The sequence below is a fragment of the Arachis ipaensis genome, chromosome B4 (assembly GCF_059453495.1).
Source record: "Arachis ipaensis isolate K30076 ecotype BB chromosome B4, ASM5945349v1, whole genome shotgun sequence".
NCBI lineage: Eukaryota > Viridiplantae > Streptophyta > Magnoliopsida > Fabales > Fabaceae > Arachis > Arachis ipaensis.
This window is the reverse complement of record NC_142439.1, coordinates 76942324-76958386: the sequence shown is the minus strand read 5'-3', so window position 1 is coordinate 76958386 and position 16063 is coordinate 76942324. Positions and strand designations below refer to the sequence as shown.

General features: G+C 34.1%; 3 protein-coding genes across 6 annotated transcripts; 1 reads left to right on the top strand and 2 right to left on the bottom strand.

The window, feature by feature from the left end:
- The first annotated feature begins 1265 nt into the window (after positions 1 to 1265).
- Positions 1266 to 8446, top strand: LOC107639381 (dual specificity protein phosphatase-like protein). 3 transcript variants are annotated; one of them, XR_015880876.1, is made up of 5 exons: positions 1266 to 1403; positions 3708 to 3980; positions 4489 to 5059; positions 6527 to 6744; positions 7669 to 8446. XR_015880876.1 is itself a non-coding variant. In XM_016342856.3 (4 exons), exons 3-4 carry the CDS (start codon positions 3746 to 3748, stop codon positions 4641 to 4643), a joined length of 390 nt encoding a protein of 129 aa, XP_016198342.1. In that variant the 5' UTR covers positions 1298 to 1403; positions 2740 to 2808; positions 3708 to 3745; the 3' UTR covers positions 4644 to 5229. The 3 variants fall into 3 exon arrangements, 2 of the variants coding, with proteins under 2 accessions (XP_016198343.1, XP_016198342.1); XM_016342856.3 differs by lacking the exons at positions 6527 to 6744; positions 7669 to 8446 and adding an exon at positions 2740 to 2808 and having other exon boundaries at positions 1298 to 1403; positions 4489 to 5229; XM_016342857.3 differs by lacking the exons at positions 6527 to 6744; positions 7669 to 8446 and having other exon boundaries at positions 4489 to 5229.
- On the bottom strand, positions 2884 to 12780 carry LOC148568017 (uncharacterized). Its single transcript, XM_088484040.1, has 2 exons — positions 12001 to 12780; positions 2884 to 3060 (listed from the first exon to the last, which is right to left on the bottom strand). The coding sequence occupies exons 1-2, from the start codon at positions 12611 to 12613 to the stop codon at positions 2996 to 2998; spliced, it is 678 nt and encodes a 225-aa protein (XP_088340166.1). The 5' UTR covers positions 12614 to 12780; the 3' UTR covers positions 2884 to 2995.
- Positions 12781 to 12923: 143 nt separating this feature from the next.
- LOC107639380 (putative purine permease 5) lies at positions 12924 to 14846 on the bottom strand. 2 transcript variants are annotated; one of them, XM_016342854.3, is made up of 2 exons: positions 14709 to 14846; positions 12924 to 14219 (listed from the first exon to the last, which is right to left on the bottom strand). In XM_016342854.3, the coding sequence occupies exons 1-2, from the start codon at positions 14740 to 14742 to the stop codon at positions 13150 to 13152; spliced, it is 1104 nt and encodes a 367-aa protein (XP_016198340.1). In that variant the 5' UTR covers positions 14743 to 14846; the 3' UTR covers positions 12924 to 13149. The 2 variants fall into 2 exon arrangements, with proteins under 2 accessions (XP_016198340.1, XP_016198341.1); XM_016342855.3 differs by having other exon boundaries at positions 12924 to 14216.
- Positions 14847 to 16063: the final 1217 nt, after the last annotated feature.

Sequence of the window (16063 nt, the reverse complement as noted above, 5' to 3'; positions counted from 1 at the left end):
TTCCCTCGAGGTAGTTCACAAGCACCTCCCTGATTCGGCGCGTGAGGTCCACCGCCTGACGAAGTCTTCTAGAAAAATGGAATCAGAAGACGTCATTGCGAGAATCAAATCGATTGAGTTTGAAAGGAAGGGAGCTGGGTTGGTTGGTTGATTGGTTCTATGGGTTTTGAATTTGATTGTGCATTGAATTTCATATGTGACTGTAATTAGAATTTGCTTTGATTTTTTCCTTTTTTCAAGTTATTGCTTCTGTGGTTGACATGGTGAGACAGAAGAAGAGGTTGAAGGGGAAAGAAAAGTCTGCAGTTGAGATTAGAGTCGAAAAAGTAAAGGGAGGAGGAAGGGTGGTGATGGCGGTGGTGGTGATGGTAATGGTAGCAGTGATCGTGGTAGTTGAGGAGGAGAGTGGTGTAGAGTTTGAGATTGGAGTAGTTGAGAACATTGAGAGAGAAGGGGAGGGGAGAAGAGATGATGGTAGTAGTGGTGGAGAAAAGGGTAGTTTAGAAATTTTATTTAATTTTTTAGGGTTTGGATAATTTTGCTTGCAAAAGTCCTTTTTTATAGGTACAAATGATAATTTCCGTCTTCTATGGGTAGATATGTCAGCGTTTTCAACTTTTATGGTTAGAAATGGTAGTTTACTCAAAAATTATGAAAAAGAAATAATTAGTTATATAGTTATGTTTCTGTATATAATGTTTATGTTTATTTTAATTAAATTAGGTCATTTAACAGTTTGGTTATTTATTTTGATTTTTTGAATTGGCATCAAGCAAGGAGTGCGGGAATAGTTACGGATGCTATTCAAATTTTCACTTGGTAACTGTCAATTGACATTAGGTTAGTCTATAAATAGAGTTTTAGACACATTTTGTAGGGAGTTCAGTTTTTTTAGAAAACACTTAGAAACTCAAAATACTCTCAGCCCTTTAGCATCACGGAGTAAAATTGGGAATCTTAAATAATTCTTCTAAACTCAAACACTTATAATTTATCTCTTTCCTATTTTTATTAATAAAATTTCTCTACTTTTACTTGTTTATCTCTTTTATGTTTATATTTCTTTCTTCATCTTTTTTAAATTTTTTATTTGTTTTAATTTCTACAATTTACTTTACTTCCGACACCTTGCATTTCTTTATTTATTTATTACTTTTAATCTTTTTTAATTTTTATTGACGATACAATTACGACATTAAATTCTCTTTTAAATATTAACAAAATTTGAGTCCACTGGACGGTTATTTTGAGAATACTATATTTATAGCAAGGATCTTTTTGGTACATTAAAATGTCGGTCAAACTTTTAATCAAATTCTCAACGTTCACTCTCATATCGTATTTACAGTAAACACAGTAGCGACGGCGGTGTCTGTGTTCTCTAAGCTTTCCTCAGTTGCAAGGTAGTTCTTCGTCTCTCTCGGCATATCCCACTTTTCTTTTCCCAATTTTACAGTCTTTCTAACCCTAAACCAATTAGCCCTAGTATTGTTTTCTGTAATTCTTGGACAATCGCAAACCTCGAATTCTAGCCCAAGATTAATATTCGATTGCAAACGTTTTATCTTCAAATTTTGAATTGAATTGAATTCGTAGGTTATGAATAGCCAAAAGAAAATTTTGATTGTCGCTGTTCGGACTATGATTGATCAGTGCAATTTCAATTGTTAGTGTAGCTTACCTATCTAGTCCTATGTGAAGAAATGACGAAGTATTTATTTGACGCAATCATTTTGATAGTGTAGCTTACCTATTCTAGGGTTCGCTTATTATTAGAGCGCTTGTTGACGATGATTATTCCATAAGTTTCAGCACAGCCTACATGGATGTACAAATCACCTCTGAAACTTTACAATATTCTCAAGGATGCAATTCATGTAGTTAGCTAGTAAAACCTCATTCTAGTACATTGAGACATTGAATATTAAATATAGGTGGTCAACCTACTCTGCATAACTATATATTTTTATATAATCACATAAATCGATCACATTCCATCATTAGTTTAAATTTAATTTTTCCTTTAATTGGTTGGCTTGCATATTAGCATGTTTCTGTAGAGTGAGCTGTCCATCGTGTTTATGTTTTATCTCAGAATGTACTTTTGTAGCTAGCATCATCAGTGCTTCTAAAATCTTTCGAAGTATTGAATCTTCTCAAGGCATTATTATAGGTATCGGATGTAAACTGGTCACTGGAACTAAGTTTGAATCAAGGCATTATGTGAAATAAACTTCAGGTGTTTGCATGTCTCTGCAACCAACACTGAAAAACAATACATCTCCATCGATAGTTCAGATCACGGCCATCCAAAATTACCTGCTTTGCTTTTACCATCACATCCACTATAACTCGTTTGCACCAGAAGCAAGGTCCTTCCCTGCCTCTACAAAGTTGTTGTACAGCTCCATCAAATCTTCTTGTTGGGCTTGAAAATCAGAAAGCAGTGTGTTAGGAAACCAGACATTATGGACTAGAGAGCTTAATTGTAATTGAGAAAATTGTAGGCTCGGTGGGTTTTGGAACTAACTGCCAACTAGGAAATGGAGAAGAATATTCTAGACTTAATATGGGAAAACCTTTATAGGGAAGGGGAGGGATTTTTTAAGAGACTATCTTAGACATAGAAAGATCAGCCTCCTACATAACAGCAATTTCAGCTGCCTTTAAAGATGCCATAGATTTCACTCATCATGATTTGGAAAAACTTGCGAATAACTTCCATTTCTAATGATGTAGGTAAGGGGCCAAGGAGCATAGTGTGCCAAAAGGAGAACAAGTAGAACACAAATTCATGTTTAAAAACAGGTAAAAATAGAATTAAAACCCATGTCAGCTTTGCCACCACTGAATTGGGTCCATAGTAAAAAAAGAATTGCTAGTTGTTGAGAAGTGATAAAAGAAAAAGTATATATTATTTGTAAAACTATCCCAGTAAAAAAGCATTGGATGAAGTCAGAAATAGCTTAGTGTCCTGCGCTCGATAGTTAACTTATTATGTTTGTTGGAAACATGGGAATGCAGGGGCATGAGACTGCAGCTTGCTGTGTCTTCTTCCTTCTGTAATGAATAAATGAAAGAGAAGAATTTAGAAGGAATGAATATCTTGTAAATAATAAAGTTTTGTAGGAATCAGGTCCTTTAGTTTTTGTTGTATTCTTTTGCTTTAAATACAAGTCTTCTTCCTCTGAACCAGAATGCATCAAAGCATCTAATAATAGGAGGATTTATCAGCTTAAAGTTGTTTACAGTATCACTCAATTATATTTTATCAAAATAAATAAATAAATAAAAATCATATGTTGTCATATCGTTACAACAAAGCTTTATTCCATTAGGTTGGGTTAGCTAAATACCAATCTGTCATTCACTTGTGTTTAGAGTGCATCTAGGTGGAACAACCATTTAGTGTTAATTTCTCTACTTTGCACAGGTTGTTCTACTATGCACAAAAATTTAAAAAGAAAAAGAAAACATCTAAAACATGAACTTTGATTTTCTAAATTGTAAGAAACTTTTTTCTGAAGTTGAAACTAATTATGGCTAGATGAAGATCTCATCTGAAACTAAGTTTGTTGTTGCTGTTGTTGTTATATCAATCTATTTCCACAATTGTCTTGTGCTTTAACCAATGACTGTCACACAGTTTTCAGTTCTGGCTATATGGTAAACTATAATATCTCTTCTCATTTGCCTCTAATTTGCAGGACAGCAAGCACAAATATAAGTTGATTATTTAATACAAATGGCTGAATCGAGTATCTCTGAGTTGGAAACTACAACCAAACCACAAGTCTTATACCGGTGTAAGAAATGTAGAAGAATTGTTGCTTCAAAGGAGAATATAGTTACTCATGAGCGTGGAGAAGGAGAATCAAGCTTCAAGTGGAAAAAGAGAAGCAGTCAACCCTGCGAAATGGAAAAGCAACCAATTGATTGTACCTCAGTATTTGTTGAACCTATGAAGTGGATGCAAGCAGGTTCCTGGAAACTTTCCTCTCATATCTTAGTTTCCATAAAATCACACTTCTTCAATCATTTGTACTAACAGCATGATTATTAAACTCTCAAGTTAACTTGCTTATTTACTCGGATCTTAGATTTGAGTCAAAATTTATTCTATTAACTATCAAAACATTTCACAAGAATCTTTTATTTAGACTTCTAAAGATGATATTTATATATTTTTTTTAATTTTTAACATCATAAATTCATTATTTATTCAAATTTTAATTTTTTAAAATTTGTATTTAATCTTTTTATATCTTTTATTTGCTTCATTATAATATTGTGAGTAAGTTTTTCAACATAATTTTGTTTTATCATGAAATTATTTTATTATTGTTAGATTTTATATAACTATGTCAGTATTCTTAAATAAGAAAATTCTTACAAGTCTACTATTCGAATTTATCTAAACTCCACAGATGTAGGTAAACTCAAGTTTGATTATCTTGCTAATCCCATTTATTTTTGTTGACTTGTTAGTGCAAGAAGGTCATGTAGAGGAGAAACTTCTTTGTATCGGATGTAATGCACGCCTGGGCTACTTCAACTGGGCTGGTATGCAATGCAGCTGCGGCGCTTGGGTTAACCCTGCATTTCAACTTCATAAAAGCAAATTAGATGAGTGCTACATGTAAACTAATCACCCTTTCAGCTTTCTCAAACCAAAGGTTGAGTTGTATTATTTTCTCATGAACGAAAGATATGGAAGCTTAGCTTGGACCTTGGAGCATTGCCTTGTGCTGCCTTTGCATCTCCAAACTATGTGTTTTAGGTTGCATATTATAGGTTAGTCACTGAATGAGTAAGGGAAATAAATTGGGAATGATTCTTATGATATTGATCTGCTAATCTTCATTTCAAGCTCATATCTTCTAATCTCTTCCCTTCTTATTTTTACCCATAACATTACTTTTGTTTCTCTCCTTTTTTGTGCGAGAAATGCTATCAACAACTAGAGTTGTGCAAGACACCTACCAAAAGAGGGAAGGGGGAAATGTAAAAAAAATGCATTGTTTATAATTTGGTTTGTACTGACTGCCAGGCCATAGTGGTAAGGTTTAATTTTTTTTTTTCCCGATGTAGAACTGTTTTGTCTAAGTATGAACTTCACCTCATAATTGCTCCTGAGTTACCAAATATGATCATCATGAATTTATTTGATGCCCTGTAGGCGGTACAATATTTTATATTTCAAATTTATGCATTCCTTATCCTTCTCAATACCCGTGTTCAGTGTTTGTTTATATTTGATATTATAGATTTGTTTTTTTTTTATCGGGAATAGAATTTAGTATCAATAATTAATGATAAATCTGAATATTAATTTATTAGAATTATATTAGTTTTTTTTATTTTAATAAGTACAAATTAATTTTAAAAAATACATTTTAATACAAAGTACTTTTTAAGTATATTCTAACTTTTTCTAACTTTTGTTTGTGTGTCATTATTCATTATTTTGATGAAAAAAGATCTTCTTTTAATAAAAAAAGATTTTTTTTTTATTTTTTTAGCGTATTTGATAAATTTCTAATAGTAAAAATAAAAGCACTAGAAAAATAAAAAAAAAAATTTTTGAGAAGTTATAATTCACATTTTTTTTAAAAGATTTTTTTAAGAAAAAAAATATTTTTTACATAATAAATAAATAAAAAAATATTTTTATATTATTATATCCAAACATAATTGAGAAATAAAAAAGATTTTTTTGTGTGAGATATCTAAATATAAAATTATTTTTACTTTTTCATAAGATCTTTTTAAAAAAAAAATAACTCGAAAAAATTTTTTTTTTTAAAAACTCACCTAAACAAATCCTTAAAAACACTCTTTAACTTTTTAAAATTATATAGATACATAATTGTTTTTATTTACCAAATATAAAATGTGATTTACCAAAAACAAGTACCTCCAACACAGTGTGATTTACCAAATGCAAACACCTCTGTAAATGTTTTTAACAAATGAAGCACCGCTCTGAAAGGTGTTTAACAAATTAGGCCGAAGCTCAGGTCCATAGACTGCTAGTTAGTTTTTTGTTAAGTTTTCTTGATTATCTAGCAATACTGATCTAAAAAAGTGTATTCTACATTTGTAATTCTAATGTTGAAATAAAACATTAATTTTAACAAGTAATACATTTTCTTAAGTAAATAATATAATAAAATAATTGCACCTTCTTGTCAAAATTATCTCATAATAGTTATTTATTCTATATGTCCAAAATTATAATTTTGTTTAAATAATCTTTTATATATTTCTGTTATACAAACAACTTAACTTATTTTTATTCTAATAAGAAATATTTCTATAAATATATTCAATCAAAATAGTTCTATTTCTAATTTTGCTTTTACTTTCAAAAATTACTTCTCTCAACCATCTAAGCACACTAACCTTATACCATATTAGTATATTACACAGAAATTATTTTTCATATAGAATATATGTTTGTGTTTTTGCTCAATATTAGAGATAGGATATTTTGCTAGTTTATAGGTGCAGGTTCAACATGCAGGGAGCGTGATGACAGGATCCGTCAGCGACATGGCAGTTCTCCGACAATACAAAAGGGGTGTGGTGATATAGCGAGCTCAGCGGCGTGGCAGTTCCCTAACAATAGCCTGCGAATCCAGCAAGCATTGCAGAGGTTCCTGCGCGTTCCCAAGGAGCTGCAGCAACATAGGGTGGACGTGTTGGGGCTATCTACATGCAGAGGATAGTTTCTTCACTCTGGTAACCAACGACGCAGCTCAAGCTCTATAAATTGAGCTCCTTCGTTTCTATTTCATGCCCCATTTTATGTATACTGTGTAGTGTGTGTTGAGAGAGAAGAAATATGAAGTGAGGAAAAAGAAGAGAGTTAGAAGTGTATCATTAGTGTTTTTTAAAAAAATAGAGTAATTATGCAAAAAAAATGATTAGTTTGTATTGATTAAAAATGATACGTAATTACACGGTACTCGAAGAATATATTATCAATTATTTGGATCATCTTGTTTATGTGAGTTGATAATTTTCTTTTTTTTTTGTAATTTAATTATTTTAATTTTTGTAATTTTAAATAATATTAATTTTTGATAATGATATTATTTTGTTTGTATTTAATATTACTATATCATTTAGTTGAGTTTGTAAATATTAAATTTAATAAATAGTATAAGTTTTAGTGTATTATTATTTTATTTTATATTTTTTTGTTAATTAATAAACAGAGAAATAATATAAATGTAGATCCCATTAATTTTTGGAATTATTTGTTATAATGTGATTATTTTTGTATAGATTTAATAAATAATTTAAATGTCAATATTAATGAATATTTTTTTATTTACAAAAATGAATAAATATTTTGAGTTTATAAAAAAATTGTGTTTGGGTATTGTGTATTTGTTATGATAATTATGAAGGATAGTAATATTACTGTATGTTATTTTAATTTTTATTTATGACCATATTTATATTATTTAAACTAGTAAGTAAATAGTATAATATGATATATTTTATTTTATTTTTTATTTATATAAAGTAGTACAATCAAATTATTATTATATTTTATTTTTTATTAAATAATTCTTTATTATATTGAATAAATATATTTAATGAATGAATGTATTTAATAGATATATTTAATGAATAAATATATTTTTGTTGTACCAGCCTAATAGGAATCTTATGGTTCGTAAACTGGATCTGCTAGAGTCGCAGAACCTGATGGTAGAAGACGCTTTACGAGCAACGGAATTCTACCATGTTTTTAGAATTGGGGTGATCAAAGGATTTTACCTTTTACTATCTGCTTTGGTGGAAAGGTGGAAGCCGGAGACTCACACCTTTGTATTGCCGGTGAGTGAGGTTATTGTGACACTGGAAGATGTTGCTCATATATTTGGCCTACCCATTGATGGACAAGTTGTGAGCGGCTGGACATATAGCAATGGCGAATTCCTGCAGAGCCAGAGCATCGCGATTTTCGGCTACGAACACGTTGCGAGTTCCTCCTAATCTTACATAAAGTTGGCATGAGTTTGCCATATCAGAGACGCAGAGCGATTGAACACTTTGGAGTCTATTCAGAGATACATCAGATGCCAAATTTTCTGTTTGCTTGATTTGACCGTATTCGCGGATAAGTCGACGGCATATGCCCACGCGAAGTATCTATCGTTGCTCTTTGATTTTGACTAGATCCACACTTACAGTTGGAGGTCAGCATGTCTCGCGCATCTTTACACGACACTGTGTCGTGCATCACGTTACGATACTAAGGAGACTGATGACCCTCTTAATCTTTTATTTGTTTGAACATGGGAACGAATGCCGTGTATTGTACCCGTACCGAGACAGTACCTTCCAGCGGCCGATGTATCGGTTGCTCGAAGGTAACTCTTCCTATTTTAGTTGTGTATTCCATTGACGATACATATTTGTTTGACAACACATTTTTTAACTTTTTCAATGTTACGTGTTTGAAGTGGAGTCATTCCGAATGAACTACTACGTGGTTATTAAAGACCACGGCTACATTTAGGAACCAAATAGACTACGTGGAAGAGGTAAATATTTTTGCTTTGTGTGTGTTAACATCCAACATTAATATCAGGGTTCTAATTTTCTAATATCGAAGGAGTGATCATACTCGATGAGTCACATGGACACCTTGAGGTGTCTGACACCAATGCTCCGTTATTGACGTTCGAGTGTGTCGAATGGCACCCTGCAAACCGAGTGATGCGTTAATTCAGGTACGGACAACCCACCCCAGAGATAGCAAGAGTCATTACACTAGAAGAGCATTGCATGACTCTTAACAAAGTGCAGCTTCATGATTTGACAATTTTACATGAGGGGTGGATAGCGGAATGGGACATCCGTCGTAACACTCGGTTGCGGGATGGGCAACCCCTTTCAACTTGGGACTTTAGATTGTCGGTTGAGTGCTGATGTTGTCAGGGCAAGTTTCCCAACATCCACCTCAACCACCAGCACCTCAGGGGCCACTTCAGTATGCAGTGTTTGAACTGTTTTTCTATTATCTCCCATAGCAACAAGACCACTGTCAACATAGTCAGCACGACCAGACCAGCAAGCACATTGAGCCTAGCCGTCGCAGCCGACACAGTCAACACAGCCAGTCCAACGACCACAGTGACCTAGCCCGCACGGTCGTCAGAGTCAGTCCAGTTGCGAAATTCAGCCTACATAGAACATTTTGCTCGGACAGCAATGGGCTGGCTTTCTGCAGATTCCATGGCAGATTCCCGTTGATGAGGATGGGGATCATCATATACAGCAATGGGTTGACACTGGTGTCAGTCATTTTGCAGATCATGGCCATTTCAGTACTATCCCTACAGCAGCAGAGTCTGGTCAACATGGGTCTGCTTCTGGTTGTACTTTAGGGTGGGTGTCGTGTGATTCCCGACAGTGGTTTCATCGCTCCACATATGGTTTTCGACTCTGATCGTCTCAGTCTACTAGATACCCCGGTGGATGAGGTTGTTGAGTACAACCCCGGTGCATCTGTTTCGGCAAAGAAAGTTAGGTCGGCTACCTCAGATGTCGGTGAGTCAGTTCAGGGTCATCTATATAACCTACAGACAAAAAGAAATCCATCTGATAGGTTTACTCCATCGCGTTTCGGTCAGGGTATGATGGGCAAGGGACTTGATTGGATTATTCAAAAGAAGTAAGCAGGGGTTTAGTAATTAAGTTTAGTTTTTAATTAATGTTTTCTAGGTTTGGTAATTAGGTTTAGTTTTTAATTAATGTTTTGTAAGTTTACCTTATCGAACGTTAAATTATGGTTTCGGAATTAAGTTAATTTAACTTTTAATTAACCTTTTGTAAGACCACTGTTGAAATTAGAAATTATCATCTTAGAAACTGTCAACAGTAATAACTCGTAGAAGTTAACATGTTACTTAATAATACAAACACGACGACGCAAAAAACATTAACTGATAAAAATACCTTAAATATACGAACACGACGAACCTAAAAAATATTAACTGATAAAATTAACCCTAAACATACAACACAACAACCAATAAAGATCTAGGGTCCAGCATCATGACTAACTCTACTCGGTCCAGCATCATGACCAACTCCACTCAATCCAGCACGTTGAGGACATCGACTTCGACTATGATCTTGTCTACTACAGAGACGGCATATCCGAGGACAACGCATTTCTCATGAATCCATTTCATTGAGGTATCAGGTCAATTTGGGGCGACCTTTTGACGTTTGCCGCAAGGCGGAGTTAGTGACCAATGTTTGTCCTGGATAAGCAACCCATGTCTCTAGATCGCCTAATGGTACGAACTCAAATCTGTGGACCTTACGAACATCTGTCATCTTGTACACATCATTCACATACAACTGCCAGTTGAGTCGCTAGTTGGCACAACAAGCAATAACATGTCGACATGGTAGTCGTTCCACTTGAAAGTGCCCACAGTCACACATCCGGCACGCAAGATCAACTACCAACATCTTTTCATTATGCATTTTACGCACCTCAAACTCCTTGTTTCGTCTATCAAACCGGTGCACAACTATATTTTCAGTACGTTGCATATTTGCTTCTATCCGCTGTTGTGCAAAAGCAGAGAAAGTAAATCCAGCCTGCTTGCAATTGTGAGCCTCGATACTCTTCCGCGTAAATAACTCATTTAACCGATAATATGTTGCTCGGATGAGTGCCAACACAGGGAGGTTTCAGTCACCCTTCAACATTGAATTAATGCACTCGACAAGGTTTGTCATCATGTAACCCCATCGATGTCCCTCGTCAAATGCCAATGCCTAGTGTCTAAGTCCAACGACATCGCTCCACCAGGCATATGCCTCGCCTCGCTCTTGCAACCTCTAATAGTTGATGTTGTACTTCTCTACCGTGCTTTATTACACAATGTTGACTACAAGTTTTTGCAAGTGCGGAACTTTGAATGCCCTTAAGAAGTTGCTACTGATGTGCCTAATACAAAACATCCACTATGCTCTTGGAGGTTGCCATTCATCTCCGGAACGATTTACTACTGCTCGGATTGACTCATGTCGGCCTGAGATTATACCCATACCGTCTCTTCTAACAACATGCCTTCGTAAATTACTAAGAAAAAAGTGCCACACATCAGCGGTTTCCCTCCCCCACCAGGGCAAAAGCAATAGGCACAATGTTTTGGTTACCATCTTGTGCAACAACAACCAAAAGTGCACCTTTGTATTTTCCGTAAAGATGTGTACCGTAAACCTGAACCAGAGGCTTGCAATGCTTGAATGCGCTAATGCATGGGTTGAAACTTCAAAATATGCGATGAAGTATCTTGACATCGTTTGCCTCCTCACTCTCGTTGTACAGGGGTCATGTTTCTATTTGGACAATTGAGCCAGGCATCTTCCGAACCATGATCGAGAATCACCATGGCAAAGCTTAATAAAAATCTTCCTAACCATTGAAAACTTTGGCTATGGACTTCTGCTTTGCAAACTAAGCCTTTCGATAACTGATGGTGTAGTTGAACCGTGACTTAACTTCCACAATAATAGATTTCACCTTGATGGACGGGTCTGTCTCAACTAATGGACTTATAGCCTCAGCAACTGTATCGGAGTCTAACTTGGAATGATATTGTGAAATCGTTCCCATGGTGCATGTGTGTCTACCATTGTATCTGCGTATCTCCTAACAAATTTTTTCTGTATCAAGTTGGCTTGGATAAGCCAATCGCACCTATGCCCAAACGTCTTGCATTTTGCATAGAACGTCTGTGGCTCAGACTCACACACATTGTAGTCGACTCCGATCCTCTAGAGATAGTGTAACTTCTAATTGCTACGACGACTGACTTTCTAGAACTATATTCTATTCCAATCCTAAACTCTCCGTCCTCAGGATCAGCAACACCCACAGAAAGCAAAAATCATCAATCATTGATTCCACCAAAATATAAATTAACAAAAACATATTATTCACTCATCACGTACCTATGTTTGCATATTCCGAGAATTCTGGTGCATGCATGACATCAAGATCCAAGTTACGCATAAAAGATGAAACGTCCATCGGTTGACTAACTAGGGAATGAACCACTACATTCTCCACTGCTGCCTCAACTCCCACATCATCATCCTCATCTTTATCGTCGGCTTCATAAGTGGCTTCGAAGTCTTCTTCGCTGTCACTGTTCATTCCTTCGTATACTGCAGCTCTATCATCCTCTATATCTAAATTATTTTGAATCCCATCTGCCTCTACGTTTTCAAAATCAACATACAGCTCAATCTGTGGCTGTGACATCTGAGTCTGCCGATGAATTTGGAATATATTCTGCATACTCGCTTCATCAATGATCGGCATAATATCAAACTGTATTAAACTACCAAAAACTATAACTGAATTCCAATATAAAATACTGTTCACTCTCCTCAACATACTGTTCTTCATGCTTTGACAGAGACCATTCTGAAGCTCCATAAACTTTATGGTGCATGAAACTACAAACAAAAATAGATTCTGACACACAAACCTCACTCCTTCATAAATATTCCGTATAATCTCACCGTTACGACATACTATCAAGTTTGCGGTGCCCTCCATCACACCAGAAACACACTCAAATAACTCTTCTCTCTGCAAAGAAATGTTACCAAACTTGGCCGTATATAAACAAAGCACTCAACATGCACAGCACGTGTTGTATCACCATCGAATCACATAGCGACACGTCAACAACACGCCCCCCACATGTTGAAACTGCCGTAACACGACCCATGTGTTGAATGTGCCTCGAATCACATATTGCCATGTTAGCAACACACCCTCCACATGCTATGTCAGCACGCCCTACACATGTTAATGCTGCACATCTAACACATCCACCTACATACAAATACACTAAAAAAGACCATTTTCATTCAAAACACCAACATACTCTCCATATTTAAAAAAAAATGAGCCTATATTAAACACGAATAATTGAGGCCTGCATATAAAACATACTAGTCAATGAGAAATTGAGTCCTATACTCCTATAAACATACAACATTTAATGCAGCCCTTCGGACAGAGGTATATTCATCATTCAACTAGAAAGTGGACCAGGTTACTGGACTCGACATTCTACACCTGCTTTCTTAAGATGATTTTTCACCCATAGAACTACCATAAATAAATGAGCCAAATCCCCATACGGTAATCAACAGTGAGAGGATCTTGAAACCACTCATTGGGTCATGAAGCAATATCACTGCAGCAATGCTTGTTATCGGAGTTCTGACCGCATTAAGCACACCTGCTAGCACAGTCGAAGCCAAGAAAACAACGGCGGTGGCTCCTAAGACCCCCAACTGAAATGTGATTGCACCCCAAATGATTACAAGGTAATAAGCTGCTCGACCGCCTTTGAAATTGTTAGCTTCAGATGTCATTCCTTGAAAATCACGGCTCAAAAGAACCCCTACAGTGGTGAACGCAAATGCAAAAAGAGATACCATAACTTGTTGTTCCAGAACAACAATGAAGGACCTTCTTCCGACTAAATTCACAAAGACCAACTCCGAGAGGGCAAAAATAAGCCCATGAAGAGCAGACCCTAATATGTCCCACACGTATCCCATGATGTACTGGCTGTCACTGATGCCAGGATATCTATCTGAGCTAGAATCCAATGCGATAATGGTCAATCCAGCAGTTATGACAACAATAGAATTTATTATCGAAGCATTGATTTGGTTCTTGACAAGAAGGTAACCGAAGAGCGCAGAAAAAACAAGGGAAGATGATGCCACCAGTGAAGCAGTAGATGCAGGGAGGTATGCATAGGCGTAAGCATACATAAGGTTGTCAGCAGCACTTAGAAAACCCAAAAAAATATAAGATAGAGCGAGTTTTAAACTCAGCGGCGTTGGAGAGATTCTCTGAACAAAGTATGTAGGAAACAATATCAGAGCGGTTAGAGGCCATCCAGCCACAGACACCCAAGATATGATCCACTTGCTTTGACCGCCATTATCATAATAAACGCGAGACAGGATGCTGGAAGCAGGAAATGCCACGAGCATTGCTACGATTCCAAGAATGAGAAGAATCCAATAGGGGATTGGCCTTCTTTTGTATGCATCTCTAGCCTTAGCTGTGAATTCGAAAATTTGATCCCAAAGTGAAGAGGGAGGAGTTGATGATTCTGGCTCCATAGATGATTCTGCTATAAAAAAAAGCATAGTTTCAGTAAAACAAAAAGCCTTTTATACTTCTACATATAATATATCAACAAATCAATGACTTCTACATTAAATGAGAAACAGAAAATCATGGCAAATGTCATTACAGGGCTACTTTGTCTTCAACTGTTGAGTATTACATATTTTCGTCATAAACCAAATAAGGGATTATCCAGACCCATAACAGATGCAAAAACAAAAACAAACTCAAAGATTAACTCTATAACATCAAAATTTATTTCCAAATTTTGAAGCATTCCGAAGTCATAAAATTGTCAACTAATCTGAATTCATTACAAGCTCCGAAATATTGATGAATGGAATGGCGAAATTGGAAGTTAAAACCACACAGCAAAAGTTGGTCACGGGGACATATAGTATAGCTTTGGTCACCAGCATATGTTCACGTCACTAAAAGAATAAATAAATATGAATTAGTTTGTTTCAATCATTTCAAATCGGAGACAACCTACCAGGTTCAAGCAGCGGCACAGACGGCAGTGGCATGACGGTCTTATTGTAGAATATGATTTGGGGATTTAATGTGATGTAGTGTGCGAGAGAGAACGGTTGAGTGTGCGAGTGACGCAATTAGTCACCGAAAAAAGCATAAAAAATTATCTTATGAAAGACCTGATAAGAATATTCGAAATACATGGATGAAAATGGATCCGTACAGAAAAAAATAATTCTCCTAAGTTAAGCCCATTATTAATTTGTATAATTACAAACCAATCCGGTTCGATAAAGAAAATTGGGAATGGTTAAACCCAAAAAAATAATATAGTTGTTAATCAAATAAAACAAATATATTTTAACAGCTAAATTTTTAAAAAGTTTAGAATCAATTTAATAATAATGCATGGCAATTATATCTGATTGTCTAAAACGAGCACAACAATTATGTGCTTATTAGATGTACCATATTTATATAGATCATTAGATTTGATTAAAGGAAAATCAAAGACTAATATGAAAGAAGAGTATTGATGGATTCTAATAAATACAGAATATCATAGTACATAAATAAATGCTTTAAATGGTAATACTTTAATACGCAATACTTTAAATGGCAATAAAATTTTTTATTCTTAAATAATTAAATATAAAATATATAAATACAAAAATATGAGTATTTTTTATTCAATAATATTAATTATTATACAATAAATTTTTATAATATTAAAAAATTATATTAAAATAAAATTTTAAACTGTAACATAAAAATATAAAATAATTAAAATTTTATTTTATATTATTTGACAAATAATTAGATTATTATATTTAAAAATTTATTAATTAGCTAATTTTGTTAAAAATATTATTATATAAAATAATTTTTCATCAAGATATTTTAAAATATGATTTATTTAAAATATTATGTATAATTGAAAAAAATAGAAAGGTTAATTTCATGTATTATATATAATATTTTAAATAAATTATATTTTTAAAATGCTTTGATGAAAAATTATATTATATAATAATATCTTTAATAAAATTAGTTAGTTAATAAATTTTGAATATAATATCTAATTATTTGTCAAGTAATATAAAATAAAATTTTAATTATTTTATATTTTTATGTTACAGTTTAAAATTTTATTTTAATATAATTTTTTAATATCATAAAAATTTCTTGCATAATAATTAATCTTATTGAATAAAAAATACTCATATTTTTGTATTTATATGTTTTATATTTAATTATTTAAGAATAAAAGATTTTGTTACCCTTTAAAGTATTGTGTATTAAAGTATTTCCATTTAAAGCATTTATTTATATACTAGGATATTCTGTATTTATTAGAGTCCATCAATGTTCTTC

Bases quoted from the DNA above. Each gene is read 5' to 3' on its own strand.
- LOC148568017 (XM_088484040.1), bottom strand. From the start codon at position 12,613: ATGGAGGGCACCGCAAACTTGATAGTATGTCGTAACGGTGAGATTATA. The intron at 3,061-12,000 runs GTACGTGATGAG...TATTCATTACAG, and splicing joins CTCGGAATATGCAAACATAG to AAGGAAGAAGACACAGCAAG.
- LOC107639381 (XM_016342857.3), top strand. From the start codon at position 3,746: ATGGCTGAATCGAGTATCTCTGAGTTGGAAACTACAACCAAACCACAA. The intron at 3,981-4,488 runs GTTCCTGGAAAC...TTGACTTGTTAG, and splicing joins TATGAAGTGGATGCAAGCAG to TGCAAGAAGGTCATGTAGAG.
- LOC107639380 (XM_016342854.3), bottom strand. From the start codon at position 14,742: ATGCCACTGCCGTCTGTGCCGCTGCTTGAACCTG. The intron at 14,220-14,708 runs GTAGGTTGTCTC...TTTTTTTTATAG, and splicing joins TGTGCCGCTGCTTGAACCTG to CAGAATCATCTATGGAGCCA.